Here is a 24,036-nt window from a genome sequence, read left to right on the forward strand (position 1 = left end):
GGTGTTACTTAAAATAGTTTTTTCATTAGAAGTTAAACAGAGAAGCATTGAATGGTCCAGTGCAGTCCTTTTTTAGACAGATAACATCAAAATGGTGCTGGATTCCATTGTTCCAATGTGAAAACCTCAAGTGAACTCCTGGCAGGGAAGAAGGGTGAGTTCTGCAGTCAGGGCTACTTTGATCCTTTGATCATTTTTACAGCTAGATCAGCTTTTTTCTCTTCCATAGAGGAAAAGTGCCTTTACAAATGGACACTTTTAAGACTAAGTAAAACAATTCTAGAGACATTAAAAAATCAACAACTGAGCAAGAAAAATTACACACTGGGAGCCCTTCCAGACACTGCTGTCTCATATCTCCATGGAATGGTGTGACCCTTTAAAATCCCTTCTTATCCCAGGGGGGAAAAAAATCATCTACAGAGAAGTAAGAAATACAGGCAGAAAAATGCAACAAGAAAAATTCACTGTTAGGAGTTATAAAATATCAATGTTGGACTGCCCAAGGGGCTTCCTGTTTGGAAGAACATATTTTTTATTTTTATCTTTTTTATTTCAGGAATATAATTTGGAGAGTTTCTATTTTTTACATGAATAGATTCACTGTATAGATCTACACAAGGTTTAGAAGTCAGGAACATAAGTTTGTATTTTCTATAATTTAAAAAGTTTGAAGTCAAAAGCATTCCAGTGTCTTTTGCTGAATGCAAATAAATTATCATGGCACTGCAATTGATTGTACACATATAAATACTACAAAATTCTAAAAGTAATTAAAAAGTTAAAGTTACCTTGTGGTTCTTTTCACTTTCAGCAATCATAGTGCCAGAGTGCTCTTTTACAAGATTCTCCTACAAAAGAGTTATGCGACAGCAAGAAAATATTTATTTGAATTCAGTTGTTAAAAACCTTCTTGCTGCCATTACAGAGCACAGTCTATAATCACAGACTGTTACAAAGTTCACACAAAAATATGAGCAGGTTTGGTACAACCTCAGCATTCAAAAGTCACTAAAAAACCCTACAGTTTAGGGAACTTTTTTGCTTTAGTTAAAATTAACTAAAATAAAGGAGAGTTTTGTTTTGTTGTTTGTTTATTTATATATAATCTATAATCACAGACTGTTAAAAGTTCACACAAATCTATGACCAGATTTGGCACAACCCCAGCATTCCAAAGTCACTGTTTTTCTGTTCAGTTTCATTTCTGATCCAACTTCTCCCACAGCACAAGCCCAGGCCACACCTCTCACCCCCAGTGCTCAGGGAATAAAAAACTCCACCTTTTCTTCCATTTCTGCTTTCAGTTGTTCCTTAAGGGAGGACAGTTCCTTTTTCAAACATGACAGCTCATTTTCCTACAAACCATTAAATAAAGGACAGGGTTAACTCTGCACAGCCCAGAAAAAGGAAAACAGTCCCAGGTGAGACAGTAATTAACAGGGACACTCATTAGATACACAAGGTAATTCTATGTGCTTTTCAGCCCTATACTTGAAGCTTTGCTTTAGCTTGTTTAACAAAAACTGAAGCACTGTAAGAAACAGGTATTTGATCAGAAGTGTTCAAGGTAATACCTTAAAACCCTTGGGAGAGCAGGGGTGAGAGGGCACAATCTAAATATTTAAAACAAAAGTTTCCTATTCAAAGTGGGGAGTCAGAACATGACACACTATCTGGAGGAGCAGACACAAACACACTGCCACTCCAATTTATTTTCAGAAACATTTGGAGTTTTTAGTGCCCAGAATAAGATCTGTTGCAGCAGGTTGGGTGGCACTGCTACTGGTAAAAATTAAAAGCACACTGGAAGAGTTCCCAGAGAATGTCTCTGGTGGGAAAGACCCCAGAGCACAGCAGGAAAAGAAACTCTCTAAGCAAACTGAAAAAAGATTTTAGAAGTCACAGAGTGACTGAAGATCACATCTTTTGTCTCTCTGTGCTGTCGGTGGGCAAGAGGGAGGGATTGGGAAAAAAGGTGTTTTAAAGGTTTATTTTAATTCTCATTACTCACTTTTAATTCTATTAATAATAATTATTTTATACTATTTAAGTTTCAATCTGCTTTACCCTCAAAGTGTTTTTCCCCTAATCCTTATCTGAACTCAGTCCTTGAATTTTTCTTTCCCCTCCTCTGCTCAACTACAGCAGAGAAAAATGACTGAATGTTTTTTTGTGTGTGTGCCTGCACTTAGCCAGCATAAAACCCCTACACAGGGACATCAGCCCCTTCACTGAATTATTGACCATTGCAAAGTGCTCCTTACCAGTGCTCTTTCTGATGAGAACTGCTTTTGCTGTTTCATTTTATATACTTTTAACTCTGCATCTTTTTCTTCAATCATTTTATCATATTCATTCTGTGTTAAAAAAACCAAACCAACAACAAACACAAAACATGTGACTAAATGTTACAATTACAGAGATATCCAGTCTTAAAACATCATTTTTTTTAAACCAGGCCCTTAAGATTCAGAAAGAAAAGATTCATTGATGCTTCTGCAGAAACTGTAAAACAGGAAATGCTCAATTCAAGTATTATTTTGTGGACTGGCAGAGAGTGCTTTATTTCTGTGCAGCAATATCTGCTCAGCATTAAGAGCCAGCTGTGCCATCTTTATTAATGTATCTGCTAAAGATATTGCAAAATGAGGAATAGAAAGGTAAACTAAAATGTGTCAGGCTAAACTGCTGACAGTCACTAGGTAACCTCTGAGAAAGAGGCCAAACTGATACTGAAAAATATTGCATTCATGTGGTATCAAAGGAAGCCTGAATTGAAAAAAAAAAATCTAAAAATCCCAGAAGTTTAGATGAATGGAATTTATCTGCCCATAGGAATGTGTTCATAATCTTCAAATGAATTTGATTTTAGATGATGCAAAGTGCAGCATGTGTTCAGCTTCCTTTTCCCAGACTCAGGCCTGTTTCTGCTTTTGAAAGGTCATTAACGTGGTGTCACAAGTTATAAACATGGTATTGACATGGTATCACACATTGCAAACCACAGCAAGCAGGAAAATCTGTGACCTTGTGCTTTTCCATCAGTGCCATCATCTCAGTTATCTTGTGCTGACATCTGGCATCAGTTTCTCTCTGTATCATTGCAGTTTCATCACAAAGCAACCTCATCTGTTCTACCTGTTAGTAATAAATTGCATTTCATTCATCAATATAACAATATATTTCTTTTAAATCTTAATTTCTTCTTCCTCCTGTAGGTACAAAGTTTGCAGTCTCACTTGGGGTTTATTTGCTTTTAAGACCCCTTTCAAATCCCAGATCTTTTCTGGAGATTGTTAAAATGGGCAAGATCAAAGGTACAGCCATGGCAGGCAAGCTCACTGCAAACCAAAAGGCCATTTCAAGCCCTCTGCCTTAACATTTCTTAGCATTGCCATAAAAAAAAAAGTGTGGGCAGAAAAATACTAATATGGGAGAAGTTATAATCTAATTTAACTATGCTGACTTTATACCAAGGGTGGAATTTCTTTGACCTATATCTTGAAAGAAAGAAGTCTTAATGGAGTTCTCATTTTCAAAGACATATTCAAATACTTCAACCTAAGCACCTAATGTACTAAAGCTTTGCTCACAGGGATTCACAACAAGTTCCATTTATGTCTGCAATGTAAGAGCAAGAACTCTTGCCATAAAAGCTTCATAAAAACATTTTAAATTAAAAAAAATAAATGGCATTAAAAATTAACAACCCTCGCCTCTTCATGAAGTTTATTTTCATTTACTTTTCTTGTTTCTATGTCTTTTTGATACATGTCAACTTCTTCCTTATGTTGCTTGTTCATATTTTCCATCTCTAACTGCAATTTATTCACCTTTGGAGAACGCAGAATTGCTGCTGTTATTTGTTTAGGAATTACTATGTTAATGATTTTTTCTTACCTCTTATTTTTGAGCACAAACACTGTTACTTTTCAGGTATATGATTAAAGTGTTTCCTATTTAAAAGTTCAGGTTTTTTTAATAAAGAGTTGAACTTTGGCTTGAGGTGAGTTAGAAAATACTCAAAGAAAGAATGGCAACAGCGCAATGGGGAAGACTGCCCTAAGCAGTCACCCTAAATGCTCTGAATGCCTTAGTAAAAAACAAATGCAGATGGAGATTTTATTCTCTCTCTTGTAAATCTATATAAGATTTTCACAGGTTTTATGGTACATTTTTCTCCCAGCTGTGCATTTTGATTACAGTTTTTCCTTTTAAGTTTGTCATATGAATATCCTCAAAAAAGTCCACTTTTCTTCAAGTGCAGTACCCAAAGCTGGACACAATATTCCCATCAGAGGGATTGCCACTGCAGAACACATTTAAAGAACAGTCTAAGAAGATAGATATATATATACACACACATATATATATGTCTTTTAAATGCTTTTCTGTTACAATGAGGTTGCTGAACCCTGTTCAGTCCACTATCAACAAAAGAAAAAAAAAAAAAAAAGGAACAGATTGGAAACACCATTAATTGCAATGTGAATCCATCTCTTAAATGTCCAATAGTCAGTGCCTAATGATTAAAAATGGAAGCATCTTCTAAAAACTATGAGCTCATTCCTGCAAAGTCTGTATCCCAGATCCAAAAACCAGTTCAGAATGTATTTAATAAGTATTATCATTATTTACAGAGGGACTTAAAAACACTCACCTCGTCTTCTACATGATATTATTTAAACCTACCTTCCCTTCATAAGTATTGCTTTTCTTGCTTTCTGCAGTAATTTTCTTTTTCAGCACCTTATTCTGTTGAAATTAAACAAAACAAGCACTGTACCTTAATAAATTAATAGAATTATGTCATGGTTTAACTGCATCAAGAAGTTCCAGCTTTCATCAGGCAAATACCTCTCAGCTGTTGTGCAGCTCAGGTTCCAGAACAATTCTTCAAACAAATGAATGTTCAGCTAATTTCTGTGATAATTACTATTTCTTCATGGCCTTAAGAAAGGCTCCTCCTGAGCAGCAGCAGGGAATAACAAATGAGGTGCAGAATGGGAATTAAAACTAAGATGCTGCTGACAGAAGGTGTGAAGATGTTCATGACCAAAACCACAAGTTATTTATTTTTACAGTGAAGTTACTACAGTTTGTGCCAGTGCAGAATTCTTTTCTACTAGTGGTAACTGAGATACTCAATGCAAGTACATAAATAACACTATGCACTAAATGAAAAAGAGTAGAAGTTTATTAAAGATATTATTTTTGTAATTGCTTTTTTCAAATTAAGGCTCATTTAACAAATTAAGTGATCCCTAAGATGACTCCCTAGTTTGCTCAGGGTTAGGATAAGAAAGGAGAATTTTTAAATTACATAGGTGTATCTAAAGACATCACAGCAGACACAAACCTGCTGAAAAGCAACCCAAACTATAATGTATTTATGTATTTGTGACATTTAAAATCTCTACACACCTCCTGCTGCAACTCTTCAATGCATTTGGTTTTATTTTCCATCTGTTTCTTTAAATTATTCATCTGAAAGAGATGTTTCAGACATGAATTAGTAAGTTCTACAAATGACTCCCTATGTGAGCAATTCCTGTAGATGTTCTTGAACCTGCCCTTGCACCAATCTGGTTTGTTCCGATGGGACTGAAACACCAGCTGACATGTTAGAATAATCAGAGTTTTAGCCATAAAGTACCACAAGATGTTAATTAATGGCAGTGAACCAGTTCCTTAGTGGTAATAGAGTTAAGAAAGAAGAAGAAAAAAAACCCAGTATCTTCACAATTTAATAAATGCACTTGTATGAAGTTCCCTACATCCATGAAAAAAATGAATTTTCCCAATTATTCTCTAGAATCTTCAATGGCTTTTCCCCTCTTGAACTTTCATTTTCAATACTCTTAACCTGAAATGACAATTGTAAATCATTGACTTTTACAATGAAATTTTGAAATTTGCTAAAAACCCCAGGTTGCTTTGAACCAATAGAAAGAAAATTAAAAATGTTTGAATCTATTTAAGCTCAAACTCACACTACATATAAAAAGCTAATCCAGAGCCCATCCATCACTGAGTGGGTATATGAAAAAACACAAAAGCAGGTTCTCTGTTTGCCTGAAAACAAACAAATGAATCTTTAATATTAAACTTCCAGCACAGAGTGAACATCCCAGTGACTGTGCTTGTCTTTTGAAATACCAGGGCTCACATGTGGACACACAAGGGCACAGCTGGCAGCAGCTGGGAAAGAAGAAACCTCTGGCAGAGATCACATCCCCCAGGCAGAGCTTTGCAGAAAAAACCCCAACAAAGATTTTACATTGAATGCTGTCCTACAGGTTCTGTAAGATAACTTCCTGACACATGACAAACATTTTCTTCTCTTTCATCCAGTGTACTTTTCATCTCTTCACCTGTCTTTGCCATTTTCTCCTTCAAAGACTCCAGTTCATTTCTAAGTGTCAAATTAACAAGCATTAGTAAATACTTCCTTATTGCCTTTAACTTATTTTCAGTACTTCTAATAAACCCATATTTTATTTTCTAAAAAGAGCTGCTAATGTTGATGGGAACTTCATAACCTGCTCAATGAAAATGTTCTTAAAATGCAGCAACATGCCCAGTAAGTCAATATGTGAACTGTCCATACTTCTTTTAAGTAGGAAAAGATGTTCCAGGAACCCAAGGAAAATACATCCTGAACTGGACTATTGCAATGTAGCTGTGAAACATGGAAGCTGCCTGTCTGTTGAACTGGGGAGGATACAGAGAGTAACTCTGATCCAGTTTTGCCGTGTCACATTTAATCCATGACCTTCAGTTTCCATTTGAATTTCCTTCACACCTGAGATGTCTAATGCAAAACAAGACAGCTCCTACCGTGTAATACAAAATGATGGCAAACATTGTTCCTGTAGCAATTGGTATTTCTAATCTGAGACAATTTGTACTTGGCCAACAGCAATTCTGAATAGTTTCTGTTTAGCTATGTAATCTAGAAAAACATTAATCAAAAAATCCCAGAAAGCAGCATTTGAACAGAACAAACTGAGTCTACTTCCTTTAACAATATCAGCTATTATTATTTGGTTTTACTTGCCTTAGCTGGCTATTTGCCTCTTCTAGGTTTTCAACTAACTGCTTTGTATTTTCTTCTTCTTTCTTACTATCCTAAATAAAGACCCATGTGTCAGCAAAGAAATAAAATTCAAAGTGACTTCTTAAAAAATTCAAACACATCCAGAGCACACTGACCTGCCTTGTTCAGAAGTGTAAATACACTTCCTTTCCAATTCAAATACAAAAAATAGCTCAGGTACTCTACAGAACCAAGTCATGTTGCAGCTCATCATCTAATTTGTGAAACTGAGTAATTTGTCAAATTGAATGTTGTCCTTTCAAGAAAGGTGGAAGTTTACAACTTGCCTCTTGTTGTTCTTGCAGCTTCTGGAGTTCTGCAGCCACAGCATTTTTCTCTTGTGCTGTTTGTTCTTTCTCTAGTGAAAGCTTACTGAGATCCACTGTTAGCTGTTCATTCTTTAACCTAATTTAAGTCAAATGCCCAAGAAGAATAAGAAGATGCATTTTGAAATCTCCTTTTAAATTAAACTTACCCATTATCAAGTGTTATTCCATGCTGAAAAAAAGTCCAGGCCTTTATCTACAAATATAAGCTTTGCAGAAGAGTCAAAGAGATGTAAAAAGGTGACAGAAGAAGGAAAGAAACTCAGAGTCAACTTTTATATAAATATAATGGTTAGTGAAGGTGATGTAGTTCAAAGCAAGATTAGCAATGAATTCAGAAACTTTCTCTTCTTGTTAAATAAGTCAGAGAGATATGGAACAACTACATATGCCATAGAATACATACAAATAGAGAAAGTGGAATTTAGAAATATAAGTATATAATTAATGGCACATATGTGGTTCAAAACTTCCATTAGAAAACAATCATAGTTCATTTCACTGTAGATTAAAGCAACTTCTATATGACACCAAAACTAATTCAATATTATATTTTCAAAATGGTCATACGCCTCTTGTTCAAGATCTGTTTTCAGAGTCACAAGCTGCTTTAAATAATCTTGTTCCTTCTCAGCTGTACATGTCAGCTGTGCTTTCAAATCCTGCAATTCTTTCTGCAAAATGGAAAGGAAGAGTTTTCAGTATCCATGTGCAAACTCCAACTGCTGGAGGTTATCAGACATGAACTAAGAGCACAAGGCTTTCAGAAGAACCCAACAACATCCATGCCATGGATTATCCAGATTGGATCTTTCCAGTCTCTGCTGGGATCTGAAGTGGTGTGAGACAGTGAACTGTGACACCGGTGCTGTTCATGTCTGTCCCCTGCTGTGAGTTTCATTACCTGGGCTGCGCAATTAGGGTGGGACCCTGCTCTGGGTGCTGTTTCTTATGTATAAACTTGTATCCAAGTCATGATGTGTAACTTCACTATTTCTAAAAACATGTTACTGTTGCCCTGCTTCAGACCTCTCTCATTTGGAGAGCATTTTCATTTCTCTCTCCACATTTTTCTCTCTCTGCATATTTTCTAGAGTAGCCTCAAGATTCGTCTTCAATAAAAGTCCTCCAATTTACCCGTTTTAGAAAATGAGTGAAACTCAGTTCAGAACACTCAATGCACAGATTATAACAACAAGCACACACAGTATAATGCACACCTGATTTCACACTATCTTAACTTTCGTTGATACGGATTCTTGTTAGGCTTGTAAATATAAAATCATAATGAAAATAAACCTCTGTTAAGAGTGTATTTCATATAGCTTAGACTGCTGTGACAGAAAATGGGCCTGTGTCACAGCACAGCAGGGTTCACAGAGGCAAGAGCTAATTACCTTCCTGGAAGGAAGAAAAAATGGGAAAACTTTATATCCAGAGAGAGTGGCATTTGAATGGGCATGAACAAAGAAAGAAATAACCAAAAACCTTGAGAAGGAAAACCAAAAACATGGGAGACAAGAAAAACCAAAAGCACAGAAGACAAGAAAAACAGAGGCAATAAAGAAGTTCTTCAAAGAAAACACTGAAATTGTGTGTGAGAAAGTTTAGTAGAAATGTTAAGGTTGACTAGATGGAGTTTATTTATGGCATTTAAGATACTTACAAAGCAAGAGGAATTTCATATGAAGAGCAAATGCCATGAGATTAATAAAATGAACATTTACCAGAGTTTCTGACAGCTCTTCAAGTTGCACTTCTTTATCACATTTCACTTTAGTCATCTCTTCTACAGCACATGGAATGTAAAATGAACGGAACATAAATGATTTTTCATATTTAGCAGGCAGTATAAAACATTTACCCTTTTGCAATACCCAGTTCTCAAAACTTGTTGGATTAAGTTCAGAAACTGAAAAGCTAATTTATGACTTAATCTAAATGCAGACTTGAAAAAATGATTCAGACATTAGCAAATCTATATCTGAAGAGAAACTAAATATTTATCCTAAATAAAATTTAGAGCCTATTATGTTTTCCACAAATATAGCTTCAAATAAACCATGGACTGTAAGACTAGAGTATTCTCCAAGTATTGATGCACCTGCATTGTTCCAGAAAAAAAATCTGAACTGCTGAAGGTATCAGATGGATATGCTGAGAAAGGAAACCAGTTGTTACTAACTTCCAGATGGTTTCTATGTGCACATCCACAATTCTGGTATTTTTTGCAAGTTCTCAACAGCAAGACAGAGCTCTTACCCTGGGGACTAAGGAGCACATCCCTAGAAACCACAGGATATCAAATTGATGATATTTAAAGACAACCCCTGCCAGCATCATTCCACTTCCAGCATGGGGAGGGTCACAGAAAACTCCATGGGAAGGTTTTATCTCTGCTGCAGAAGTGACTCCTGGCACCTGCAGTGCTGCTGCTCTGAGCTGCAAACCAAAATTACCTCCAGAGGAATTCATGCATGAATGGTCTGACTATTGGAGCTGTGCACAGCACTGCCCTTTGGCTGCTGCCAGTACCAATGACCCCCAAAGAAAAGGGATCAGCTGAGTAAAAATAAATCCAGGCATTCCTGACAGGTACAGTACTGTAAAATCATTTCTCCAACTACTAGAGACAGTCTATTTCCAGACAACAGCAGAAAACATTTTTATTACTGCCCAGCTCATTTTCTGCCTTTCTACAAGCCTTACCCAGTTCAGCAGATTTATTCTGGAGCTCCAAGGTAAGTAGCTTTGAATCATCTTCAGCTTTCTTTAATCTAAGAAAATGGTAAATAAAAAACCCCAAATGTAGAGTACAAAGCACTGCATTTGAAACTTACAGGACAATAAGACAAAGTCTTACCACAAGCACTTTAAGAACATTTACCTTTCAACAGGCAGGTGATAGATCTGCCTGCAACACACATCAAATTTCACTTGTACAACCTCACAACAGTAGACATAAAAGTAAACAAATATATACCTACAGAAATCTGTATTTCTTAAAGAGAGAATTGTGAAAATTGGAGGGGGCAAAAATTTACTTTTTATACAGTATCAACTATCACAAACAAAAAAAATTATGTTAAACTCTCTGCATTTAGACCACTGTGGGGAAAAAACCTCCAAATTTCAGCTTCATTTCCAATTGTTCTTGGTTTTGTCATAGACTGCAACCTGTAAGATCGCTCTTGGAATTTAAACTCATTAATTTACCTATTTTGCTCTTCTTGCAGCAAGCTTTTCAAATTGGCAACAGAAGTCTCAAACTCCTCTGTCAGGGCTGCAAGCAAAGCCTTCATTTTTTTACATTCTTCCTCCTGCTCTTCCTTTTCTCCAGTGACCTGAATTAATGTTTTCACTGTAGTCTGGAATTCAGTTTCCAAGTTCTTCTGAGCAACCTTCAAGACATGATATCGTTTCTAAACATGTTTTGCAACAAACAGCTACAGCTGTTTCATGTCTAAAGTATCCATAATTACTCATGCAAATACTCATCCAGTCTATTTCTACTGTAAAACTATAAACAAGGGGTACCTCTGCCTTTTGCAATGAAATTTTAGCCTCTCCCAGCTCTGCCCTCAAATGTTCTTTACTGACCTGGGATTCCTTTAACATTTCTTCATTATGTACTAAACAAAAAAAGATGTTTATATTTTAAAAAATAGGATATTTACTAAAAAATACTGCTAAAAATGGAAAATTACATACATTTAAAGAATGTAACAAAGACCAATGGTACTAATATCATCTACTATGAAATAATATATAAAATTTTAATATAAATGGCTTAAAAATATTGAAAATCAAGTTCTGAAAAGTAAGTTTCCTCAGTGACATCTGCCTGACTGTACATTTGCAAAACTGAAGCAACATATTTTCCCCTTGCAATTTTCAAAAGCTCTCAATGCTTGACTCACCCTAAAAACTGCCCTGCCAGTCCTTCTCCCACATGAGCAGCTCCTGCTCCAAACAAAAATAAGGCCTTCAAAGTCCCAAAACTCTGCTGCCAGCCAGCAACAGAATAAGACTATCATGGCCCTGTTTCCTATGCTTCTATAAACAATTACATATAATAAATAAAGATTCATAAACAACTACATTGAAATTCTATAAACAATTACATTTAAACACAGCAGGCAGAACTCTTACATTTTGCTTCCATTAAGTCAGCAATCTTATTTTGTGACGTCTGCAGCTGAGCCTCGATGTCTTTTATGACATCATCTTTTTCATCTCTCTGTATGGTAAGAGCTGAAATCTAGAAAAATGCAAGAAATATCATCATTAAGTCTGGAAAAGGGACAGATATTAATTTTCATTTGTACCCAGGTATAATAAGCAGCCATTTTGCTGTCATTCAAGTTAGATTAGACAGATAGACAGACAGACAGACAGACAGAGATAGATAGATAGATAGATAGATAGATAGATAGATAGATAGATAGACAGACAGAAAGACAGACAGACAGACAGATAGATAATATTTGTCTAGATATAATCTTAGCCAAATATTGATCAAGTCACATAACTCTAAACAAAAAAGTTCTCCAATTCAAAATCAAACCATAAATTCCAGGAGACTAAAGGTACTGAAACACCACTAAACTTAGCAGAATTTGACTTAAATGCAGCTTCAGATGTTATTTTGTCTTTTTTACTAATACCCAGAAACACTTCTTGGCTCTTGCATTGCCCCTTTAGGCACAAATAAAGCTCTATATCTTAGATGGTAAAATGAACAAACCTGCTTTTCCTTTTGACTGACTTCCCGTTTGCATTCTTTCTCAAACTTGTCCACTTTTTTTGCTTCTTCTTTTACTTTGGAGATACAGTAACATCCATAGTTAACATTCTAGCTGAAATATACTCCAAGTTCAATACAACTTCCACTTTAAGACTGCTTGGAATTGTACAGCTGTACCATTTGTTTCCCAAGAGTAATTGTTGAGGCAATGTTTGATTTTATAATCAAAATACAAACAGAAAAGAGCATGTGAAAATGAAACAGGAACATACCAGACTATACATACAGAGAGAGAGCATTTAGCTAAAGTTTCTGTAGCTATACACTAGTGCATTGTCATTTAAATAAACAAACTATGGGAAGTAAGTATTGATCTCTAGACTGTACTTCACAGACAAAACTTCAATTTTGAGTGACTGTTTGAGAAATAAAGTTCCAGTTTTGGCCCAGTGGAACAGCAACAGAAAGGGCCAGGCAGTGACCAAAGGCAGCAGGAATAAAAGAAGGGTCCCAGTGTCTCAGTGTGAGCTGCTCACCATTCCAGCACTTCACATCTGCCTGCCCTGACACTGCATGTGTAACACAAGCTATGAAGTACAAAACTGAGCCAGCTGCATAAACTCAATAAACAGAAATCTCACATTTGAAACTCATTTCCAATCTGTCGTTCTCTGCTTGCACACGAAGCTCTTCAAATGCCACCGTCATTCTCTAAAAACAAAATTTAATATTTGAAGTTCAATACTGGAAACCCTGGAACTTCTCCAGGGGCTGCTGCCCCCCTCAGCCATTCTGAGGAACCAGCAGGGAGGTGAAACAGAGCCCAAAGAGAAGCCAGAAGCTGTGGCAGTGACCCAGCACTAAGCACACATCACCCAGATCACAGGGATCTACATCCCACACACTGCTGCACCTTCTCCATTGAATGTGTTTGATAGAACACAAAAATAATTCTTGAAAAGGGATTGAAAACCCAACTTCCTGCATCACACATGACATGATACCCACACAGTATGGATACAAACAGTATCCCAACATAAACATGGAACTCAGCTCACATAACTCACATTCCTTTCATCAAGCTTGGTAACTTACTTCTATGTTGCTGTGAAGTTCCTCATACAATTGTATTGTTGCTTCCTTTTCCTGTTCATCTATCAAAGCAAGAACATATGAGAAAGTTTTTCTTTTGAACAAGAATGCCAGCTGCCCAAGTCATTATACTTAATCAGCAAAATGAATTCAAAACGGAATTCTCAGCTCCATTCTTATCAAATAAGTCATTATGAAACATGCTGCCAAAAGCTACAGAATCTAGGGAAAATGTGTATTTCATTGAAACATTGAGCAAGCTCAGCTTTTAAATTTCCTTCCTAAGATATTTTTTTCTGTGAAAAGTGTAATTCTAGATCAGTTTATGTGACCATATTAATTATTATAGTATTAATGCTGTTGAATAATAATGTATCAGTCCTGTTAGTATTTATAAACTGTAATCTAGGGTTTAGCACTGAATTTCTTCCTATCAGCAGATACCTATAACCATAGAGCTGTCATTATAAAATTGCAACAACACTCCAGGTCCATATTTTCCTTCTTTCCTTTCACTTTTGTAATTGATACTATTTTTTCCTAAGAAAACAATTAAAAAGAGAACAGTAACAGAAACAGCTATCAAAAAAGAACAATACATCTATATACAAGTGTTTCTAGAATTAAGGCTAAAAAGAAACAGACATTTAAGTATCCAGGATCAAGTTAGTAAAATTCTAATTATTATAATAACGATTCTAAATTGCATATAAAGTAGGATTTCCAATCAAGAACATATTTAAAACCTCAGGAATTTAAACTTCATTCAGTTGTCCAACTGTCTTGGCTTGTTCTGTTTCATGAGAAGAATTCCAGTTACTCATTATACTTTGGGGTTAAGACCTTTTTTTCCCCATAAATGTGTGATGGCTGAAAACAGGAAATGTCAGCTCTGGAAATTTGTTCCAGAGTGCTGGGAATTCAGAGTAGATTCTACTGCCTAAAATCAGGCATGAAGTGTCACTTCTCATGTGTGAATACATTCCCAGAGTGTGGCTGGGACTGCAAAGCTTCAATGGGCTGAGCAGCCTTGGGGAGCCCTGCCCTGCTCTGCAGTGGCTGCCAGTGCCAGTCGGGGCTGTGGGCACTGCCTCAAACCTGGAGTACTGTTTGGGCACCCAAAGAGCTCCCAGGCTGGCAACCTTGCAGCAAACAATTTCACTGCCTTCTAAAGCCCTCTGCATTTAGCACTACAAACCACAAGTCTGTTAGACCTGGGGCTTCACTTCCAATTTTGTGAGCCACTTAAAATTCATTTCTCATTCTGAGAGCCACATCCAGTTGATCTCAACTGTAGAACTTTTCTGAACAGCATGAGAAATTTCTTCTTCTTGCTTCTGTTTGTGAATTTAGAGCAAGCTAGAAGTACATTCACTCTGATAAATAAAAACTAAAAAAGCATTTACATTTGCTGGTCTTCTCTGCAAAGCGAGTGCAGGTTTCCTTGAGCAGATTACACAGATGCCTCGAAGCAGCAGCTCTAAAGGAGGGAAAAATATCATGTTTGCACAGGAGTGCACAGTGCTTTGTGCACCTAAAGAGTAGCAATGGAAATGACCTTCAAAATTTAACAGCTACATAAAACTGCCCACATGGAAACTGATTATTTCCACCACAAAAATATATCCTTGGTTCTATTACTTACTCTTTCAAGAGATCTTTATTTTCACATATCTCATCTTCCAGTTTCAAATGGAGTTTCTCATTTTCAAACTGATTTCATAGGGAACAAATGCAAAAAGACACTGTTATTGAAAAATATATTAGAAATGCACTTGAACTTCTCAAATCCCTCATGAAAAAGTCATTTGGGGCATCAGTAGACAGAAGTCTGTTTTATCTGGTATTACATGCTGAGTCATCTTTTGCATGAAAGATGCAATAATTAATGAACAATAATTTACCAGCAAATGAGACACAGGTATATTCTTCATACACACCCTCACACAGGACAGGTGCCTGCAACTTCTCAAAATAATCATTTTCTCAAGGCACAAACCAAACTGCAACAGTCTTTAATATTTAACTGTATTAATAATAGTGTCATACTGAATCAGGAAGCATTGAACTTCATATATTCAATGTACACTATACAATACTGGCCTGCAGTTCTTGAACGGCTTTCTTCTGTGCTTCAATAATCTTTCTATTCTCTTGGAGTTTTCTTTCTTTCTGGTTTAGTTCAGTTTCCACAGTCAGTTTCCACTGCTTGATCTTCTCAGCCTCTTTGTAGAGTTTTGAGAACAATTCATTCGTTGTTTCTGGATTCTATTAAAACAGGTTCCACAAGTTAATCTCAAATACTATCTAATTAATAGTATATAATATCTAATTAATACTGTTGTAGATAATGTATTTATCTCTTAGAAACATCACAAGAGTAATATTTTTTCCACAGATGGTGATATAAGCTTATATATGATCAGGAGCCCAAGTTTAAATCTTTGTGCATCCTCTGTGTATGTATCAAAAGGCATTACAGGGCACATAGAAGATACAAATACAATGAAATATCCCAAACCCCCTTCAGACATCACCAAATAGATGGGCTTAAAGACACGGATAACTGCAGTCCACCAAAATCAATAAAAATTTTGCCAGAATTATCAGTGAAGCCAAAATTCCTTCTAGCAGGTTCTTCACACATTTCTGTCCTCTCCTTCTGACAGATACTGCTGAGTTAAGTAAAAGCAGCTTCAGAGACTTTGCCCAGGAGTACTTGTGATATTGCCATGAATACACACAGAATCACAGAATAATGAGGCTGGAAGAGACCTCTCAGATCATCGAGTCCAACCTATGCCCTGACACCTCAACTGCAGCACCAAGTGCCATGTCCAGGCTTTTTTAAACACATACAGAGATGGAGATTCTACCACCTCCCTGGGAAGAGCATTCCAGTGCTTCATTATTCTTTTAGTGAAATTTTTTTCCCTAGTATCCAAACTATCCCTTCCCTGCTGTAGCTTGAGACTGTGTCCTCTGGTTCTGTCAGTGCTGTCTGGTGTAAGAGACCGACCCACCTGGCTCCAACCTCCCTGCAGGAAGCTGTAGAGAGCAATAAGGTCACCCCTAAGCCTCCTCTTCTCCAGGCAAAACAGCCCCAGCTCCTTCAAACGTTCCTCACAGGGCTTGTGTTCCAAACCCCTCCCCAGCCTTGCTGCCCTCCTCTGGATGTGCTCCAGCATCTCAACGTCCTTCCTAAGCTGAGGGCCCAGAACTGGACACAGCACTCAAGGTGCAGCCTCAGCAGTGCCCATACAGGGGCAGAATGAGCTCCCTGCTCCTGCTGGCCACACCATTCCTGATCCAGGCCAGGATGCCATTGGCCTTCTTGGCCACCAGGGCACACTGCTGGCTCATGTTCAACTGGCTGTCACCAGCATCCCCAGGGCCCTTTCTGCCTGAGCACTGCCCAGCCACACTGTCCCCAGCTTGGAACGTTGTAGGGGACTTCTGTGGCCAAAATGTGGAACTCAGCACTTGGACTGATTAAACTTCATGCTGCTGGACTCTGCCCATCCATCCAACTGATCTAAGTCTCTCTGCAGAGCCCTCCTTCCTTCCAATAGATCAACACAAGCTCCCAGCTTAGTATCCTCTGCAAATTTACTGATGAAGGACTTGATGCCCTCATCCATGTCGTCTATAAAAATATTAAACAGAACTGGTCCCAGTACAGCCCTGAGGGACAGCACTGGTGCCTGGCTGCCAGCTGGATGCAGCACCATTCACCATCACTCTCTGGCCCGGCCATGCAGCCAGTTCTGAGCCCAGCACAGAGTGCTCCTGTCCCAGCCATGGCTGCAGCTTCTCCAGGAGTGTGCTGTGGGAGACAGTGCCAAAGGCCTTGCTAGAGCCCAGATACACAACACCCACAGCCTTTCCTGCACACACCAGGCAGTCACCTGCTCACAGACGGAGCCCAGGTTGGTCAGACATGACCCACCCTTGGTAAAGCCATGCTGGCTGGGTCCGATAGCCTGGCCATGCTGGGAGTGCAGTGTGATAGCACTCAGTGCAAACTGCTCCATTATCTCACCTGGCACTGAGGCCAGGCTGACTGGCCTGGAATTACCAGGATTCTCCTTCCTACCTTTTCTGTACATGGGTGTCACACTGGCCAGTGTCCAATCATCTGGAACCTCACAGTGAGCCACAACTCCTGATAAATGATGGAGAGAGGCTTGGCAAGCTCATCTGCCAGCTCCCTCATCACCCTGGCATGGACCCCATCTGGACCCAGGGATTTATAAATATCCAAGTGTCCCAGCAGTTCTTTGCTCACGCACGGAGCAGGAAGGAAAAGCACCACCCTTGTGCCCTTAGAACACCTTGAAAGTGCCCTACAAGCAGTGTTGGGCCAGTGGTTGAGGCAGGGAGAGCAACACACAAGCCCCAAGGGCCCTTTGGTTCACTTACAACAGCCCCAAACACCATCCTTGTTTTGGCTGCATCACAGTTTTGTTACAGTCCTGATGGTACTTTAATAGCTTAGGATTAAATAAGTCTAAAAAGTTGTCAGGGATATGAAAACCAGCAGGGAGAGCACAAGAAATGTGTTTTATTTTGTGGTAGCAAACAGTGTTTTGTAGCTGCAAAGTACAGAAGCTATTGCAAAAAAAAATGAGCTGTACTGAGTTGTGCTAAAGCAGAGATGTGCTGGTAAATACACTGTGAAAGGAATCCAGTGCTTGAGGAAACCACTGAATTCATTGTTTTACAGATAAAATAAATCCAGACCAGGCAATTGGGATAATCCATTTCGGTTTTCCAAATAATACTCTGACTTCAACCCTTCTGCCCCTCAACAGAGTATTCAGAGGCAGTTCCACAAGGATAGTCAAGTGTTTAAATCTTACTCTAATTAAAGCTCATAGACTTTGCAGACACTTCAAACAAAGAAAAAAACAACAACAATATTGCAATCACCTTAATTTTTAAAGATTAATTTCCAGGCATGTTCACTAAATCACAAATATCTCCTCTAAAGTGATTCAGCTTTAAACAGGAGACAGAAAACATTATTCCCTTCTGATTACTTCCTTTAGCCCTGAAATATCTACTGAAGAATGCTTTAGGCACTGTTTGGGAACAAATTCAAAAGACCCCAAGGAATTAGATGCAGAGTTGATACTTAGCTGACCTCTTCATCTACTTCAGAGCAAAGTTTCACTTACTGTGAAATTGTATCTGAAACATGAAGAGATTTTGATCAATGTATTTCTAAAAAAAGTAACAGTGAAACTGTATTTAACAGTTACAGATATGAAACTGTGAGACTACTCATGAAAATTAAAACTTGACAATATATAAAAATCTAAAGAAGGTGCATGGCAAATATTCCAATCGTACCTGAATCAGTGATTTTGCCGCGGCTCGACACATCGAATGGCAGCTTAAATTCATCAACTGAGCATCTGTTAATACTCTGCACAAATTTAAAAATTAGTTCCTTAATAGTAGATTTGCAAAGAAGAATTATAAAAGCCAGGAAAAATCCCTACAGATGATGTGAAAATAGAATGTGTCATTAATTAAACAGCTGCCTACAATTTTCAAAGCCCAAGGTATTGGTAATGGCTTTGGAACTCACTTCTTACTTCCCAGTGGTAGATCAAACTGTTGGTGTCTTGCAGTTTGATTTACAGACTGTGGCCAAAGGGGAGCTTTCAATGCAGGGAACTCAGCAGCTCCTGCCTGTCTGGGCACTGGTGCATGGCAAAGGACTCGAGAAAAATTACTTTTCTGAAGACTTCAGTAGTTGATATTTCTTTTTTGCTTTACTTCCAAGGGCACTTCTAAACCACATCTGATTATGTTTCAATATGAAAATACCCTTTTACAAGTTTTTGAAGTCACAGAAGTTCATCCTGTAAACAGCTAACTCATCTGATGTCAGAATATCCTGTTTGAATCTCAACATATTTCATAAGGAGCTTCGACATGAAAAAATAACTTGTTGAATTCCAATAACTCAGTGTGGGGACAGAAAATTTTCACTGAACACCTGATCTGGTGAGACCAAGACACCAATGCCAGTGCGAGCATCTGAGTGGGGCCTGTGGGAATCCATAAAATCAGAGGGGTTTGGGAAAGCTGCAAAAGGCAGGCCTCAGAGAGAGCAGAACTGTGATTAGAGCCAAGCAGCAGCCATGAGATAGGTCAGCAGAAAAATTATGCAAAAAGTAGAAAAGTAAGGACAAATAGAACAATGGTCTGTGTATTAATGCTTGGCTAGAATAAGTACCTAAGCTACTGAAAAGTTTATCTAGCAAGGTATTAGGAAGTTCTAAGCTTAATAATGGAGTTCTGTGCATTGTGTTTCAAGGCTCACAAGCAGGTATTGTATTCAAAAAAGGCAAGCATTGTTTTAACGAAAGGTACCTGTGCTTAAAGTGGTTGGATAGAACTGCTGTCAATATGCTTTTGCTTTGTGTGATTGGTCAAAAAACTTTTAAAGTAAGTTGTCACATTATGTTCTTTGTCTGCCGCCTGGGATGTGAGCTGCTGGCATCTTCCCATTGTCATAACCACGTAATGAGACTGATGCTGGAAAATAAAACAGCTCAAGGCAGTTCCTCAGCAGCCCCGTCCTGTTGGTGATTTGTACACAGACCCCGGCCAGTGATAGAGCCCTGCTCGCTCTCTGGGCTGAATTACCCACAGCAAACGTGGACTTACAGCACAGAGCAGATGCTCCAGAAGATGATTCCCTTCAGTTTTGAGAGAACACAACAACAAAAGTCTTTGAAATTCAAACCGAAGATGTCTGTGCATGTGCCACTCTAGGCATACGCACAGAAATTAGTCCAGTGCAGGAGCCGTCCCGGCCTATGCAGGGGCAGGTGTGTGTGTGCTCCGGCTCTGCTGGGGCAAGGGGCGTGTGTGTGTGTGCTCCAGCCCGGGGCAAGGGGCAGGTGTGTGTGTGCTCCAGCCCGGGGCTCTTTGGGGGCAAGGGGCAGGTGTGTGTGTGCTCCAGCCCGGGGCAAGGGGCAGGTGTGTGTGTGCTCCAGCCCGGGGCTCTTTGGGGGCAAGGGGCAGGTGTGTGTGTGCTCCAGCCCGGGGCAAGGGGCAGGTGTGTGTGTGCTCCAGCTCGGGGCTCTGCCGGGGCACTTCCCGGGCCCAGCACTGTCCCCGTGTCCCCGGGGAAGGGCCCTGCGCTTTCCCCCCGTCCCCTCCTCAGCCGCGGTCTCCAGAGCAGCACAGCCCGAGGGGGCGGCCAGCGGGGGGGAAGGTGTGGTATGGACCGCCCTCAGCGGCCCCGCGGCCGAGCGCTCACCTGGGATCTGCCTGCAGACACCTGCCCAGCACTCAGGCGCGGCGGCATGAACAATTTAAAGCGGTTTTCATTCTCCATGGCTCCGATAAAAGGGCGGGCGGGGCGGCCCCAGCTCCCGGCGGCCGCTGAGGGCTGGCGCGAAGGGCGGGAAGCGGCAGCGGCCCCTCAGCGCGGGAGAGCTCTGAGGGGAAGGGGGGTCCCGCCTGCACAGGGAATAACTGGGGGAGCCCAGTCCTCCCGTCGGAAAAATGCGTGTTTTATGATTGCCTTTTCGCAAATATTAAAATTGGTATTATATGTGTTGTGTCAGAAAGTTATGCTGTATTAATTTTCATAAGTAGTATGTTAAATCTAGTTTTAGGGTATAACATAATATTAAAATAAAAACTATGCTATGTGAGATACTTTTTTTAAAGAAAGGACTCGCAACGAGATAGCGGCCACAGGACACCTAAATCTTTCAGAGAAAGAGAATTTATTGCTCTCTTCTCAGAAGAAACGAACTTCTTCCTGCCTGCTCAGCTATGAAGACGCCATCAGGATTCAGAGGAAGAAGCTGACACTGATCAGACAGAATCCTGTGTTTGAATGGAATTTATGCATCATGTATGAGGGGTATGAATATGCAACAGGCTATTGTTTTTAAGGGTTAACCCTCTGTTAATGTGTGTCCTTTTTCAGGCTTATGCTGCCCAGAAGAAGTTACCCAGACGTCTGTAACTCTTTGTTTCTATTATCTCATATTGTCCTAATTCAAATTGTCCAAATTATTAATACTCTAATTATAAAAGTATCTTACGTAGCATAGTTTCTATTTTAACATTATGTTATAACCTAAAACTAGATTTAACACACTACTTAAGAAAATTAGTACAACATAACTTTCTAACACAACACATATAATATTCATTTTAATATTTGTGAAAAGCCAGTCATACAATATGCATTTTTCACACAGGTAATGCAGGCCCTGGAGGCATCTCCTGAAGCTGGCACAGCCCAGCAGATGGCATCGGTGAGGAGGGGGCTGCTGGGGGTCAGTTTGGAATAACTGTGCTGTCCTAGGGTGACATTAGGACGCTTGTATCCCCAGCTGTCTGCTCTGTTCATGCTGGATATTATGTTCTGTGCCTTCAAGACTGGCTCTGAAGAGCGAAGTTTTATTTTGGTTTTGTTATCAGCCACTCCCCCATGGCTGGCAGGGCACAGAGACAGGGCAGTACATGGTGCTGCTTTTGCTTTTTGCTTGGCTTTTTGCTTTGCTCTTGCTTTTGTTTCTGCTCATTAGTTAGTTTAGCTAAGCAGTCTGAATTTTTGCCTGGACTGTTTTCCTTTCCCTTTTTTGGAACCACTCAAACCTGCTCCAGACTGGAAACACTGAGAGTTTGCACCTTGTGGCTGTAGCAGCTGCCCCAGCACTGGAGGGACTGATAACAGAGCGACCATTCCCAAGAGACACTTTCTGAATTTGTCATCTTTTTCAGAGTGGTGAAAGAGTGTTGTCACCTGGTATTGTTCATTTTGTGTGCTGGGGGTGCTTTGTCTGTTAAATAGACAGGTTCTTTCCACTTCTCTCCAAGGAATCCTTCCTGACCCGGTTGGGGAGAGGGACTGTGTGGGTTTCCTTTCTGGAGGGGCCCCTTTGGAAGTTTTCTCCGAAATTTGCCCTAAATCAGGACAAAATTTGGTGCCCAATGCATGGGGCTTGAGAGAGAGTGGAAAAAACCCTGGTCTGACTGCATTTTGGTTGCCATTACTCTGTGTTGGTATCAAGCAGTTAATGGCCATGTTTTCTGAATTCATAATGTCTCTTGGGGTGGAGGCTTGCATGCATTTCTGGTCCCCAGGTGCAGAGGATCATTAACGGGACATCACACCATGATCAATATGATCAAGTGAAGCCAATTTATTACAAAAAGCAAGCCATATTTATACTGTTCTCTATTGTTCACACCTCAAGCTAATACGTGATTGGTTAAGTCCTTTTTACGCACGCATTTTGACATTTCAGTTAATTTTAGTTAATCTTTCTTCTTCATGCATCTTGCTGCAGGTTTTCTTGTGTGCCTTTGCATCCTGAACCATCTGCTGCTGAGCATGTTCTTCTCCTTTTGTGTCCTTCAAGGGCATAGAGACCTTACTCAGTTTCTATGAAGGCTGGATTGTGCATATGTTGCTGTGGTGGTTTGACCAGAAAGAAGTGGGAATTCTGGGATGCTGTGGTCAAACCAATGGGTGCTTGGATTTTGATACTGGCACCTGGGGTAGCCAGTGGGTTTTAGGACACACCTCCGAGAACACCCAGGGGTTAAAAGCAGAGCTTCGGGCCTGGGGGGCTCTCTTGGGACTTCGAGGGACCGAGGTCGGAGCTCTCCCCCGTTCAGCTGCTGCCGCTGGGCGGGGGAGGGGCAGCCATGCGGTAGGCCTGGGCCTGGACAGACATGGGAGTGAGGAGGCCTTGGAGGATGGAGGGGTGGAGGAAGAGCCCCAAGAGACATCGGACAGCTTTCCCCCCCCCCCCCCCCTTGGAGACAGAGAGAGAGAGAGAGAGAGAGAGAGTGCAGTCTGTGTAGTTACCTTGAAATTCAGTAAATATGTGCTGGCAGCAGGCAGCCCAGCTGAGGAGATGGGGGGGGGGGTGCAGCCAGGAGTCCGGCTGCCTGGAGGAGTTTTTAACCCCTTTTGGACAATGAAAACCTTACAGAACATTAACCCTTCCTAGACAAGTGATAAGAGTGAAGAAGGACAAAGGAAATGAGTGAGTGATGAAGGCCTGGACCAGAGAGAGAGAGAGTGAGAGATGTTGGAAAGATGGAGAAGATGGAGTGGCATTTTATGCTGGACTCTTTTGTGTAGCCATGGACAGAGCTATGTTTCCGTGAGATACAGAGACTGAGTTCAGGGGGAGAAATGTCCCAGTGCCAGAGAAGATTCAGTGTGGGTACCCCTCGGCCCCAGGGGGTATATAAAATATGGGGGGGGATAGATGTCCCAAAGGTGAGAAGGTGAGATACTGTGCTTTTCTGGAACTGGACAAAGCATCCTTAAAAAGACAACCCTGGAAGCAGCCCTGATCCCTGTTCAGTGGTGAGAGCACCGGAACAAGGACGGAAAAGGCCACCACGACACACAGAAGGACTCCCTCTCCTCTTGAGGAACTGAAAGTGTGAGCATTCTAAAGGGTAGTGCTGGACCCAGAACTGGTGATTTTGGAAGATGTATTGCATTGGGAATTTAGGAGGGAGGAGGAGGAGAGTGTTTTTTGTGAGGTTTTCATTTTCCTTGTGTTTTTTTTTCTTTTGTGTGTAGTTTAGTAATTGTTTGTGTGTAGCTTAGTTAATAAAATTTTCTTTATGTTTAAGTTTGGAGCCTGCTTTGCTTATTCCTGGTCACATCTCACAGCAGACACCGGGGAGAAGGTGTACCCATGGGGGCTCTGGCTTTGCCAGGCCCAAACCATAACAGTTGCATATGTCCATTGTCCTGC

General features: G+C 39.9%; 1 protein-coding gene across 1 annotated transcript; it reads right to left on the reverse strand.

Moving 5' to 3' along the window:
- Positions 1-1,262: 1,262 nt before the first annotated feature.
- LOC131564515 (synaptonemal complex protein 1-like) lies at positions 1,263-20,627 on the reverse strand. The gene is given in 27 exon segments (XM_058814971.1): positions 1,263-1,358; positions 2,268-2,360; positions 3,031-3,141; positions 3,720-3,836; positions 4,696-4,758; positions 5,428-5,492; positions 5,809-5,869; positions 6,337-6,418; positions 7,064-7,134; positions 7,390-7,507; positions 7,999-8,102; positions 8,458-8,480; positions 8,483-8,551; positions 9,137-9,217; positions 10,138-10,205; positions 10,645-10,829; positions 10,966-11,060; positions 11,581-11,689; positions 12,176-12,249; positions 12,817-12,886; positions 13,271-13,329; positions 14,674-14,747; positions 14,913-14,980; positions 15,371-15,535; positions 18,414-18,460; positions 18,623-18,696; positions 20,518-20,627. Coding segments are annotated over 27 exon segments (2,352 nt in total).
- Between the last annotated feature and the right edge of the window lie 3,409 nt (positions 20,628-24,036).

This window comes from Ammospiza caudacuta, chromosome 15, assembly GCF_027887145.1.
Source record: "Ammospiza caudacuta isolate bAmmCau1 chromosome 15, bAmmCau1.pri, whole genome shotgun sequence".
NCBI lineage: Eukaryota > Metazoa > Chordata > Aves > Passeriformes > Passerellidae > Ammospiza > Ammospiza caudacuta.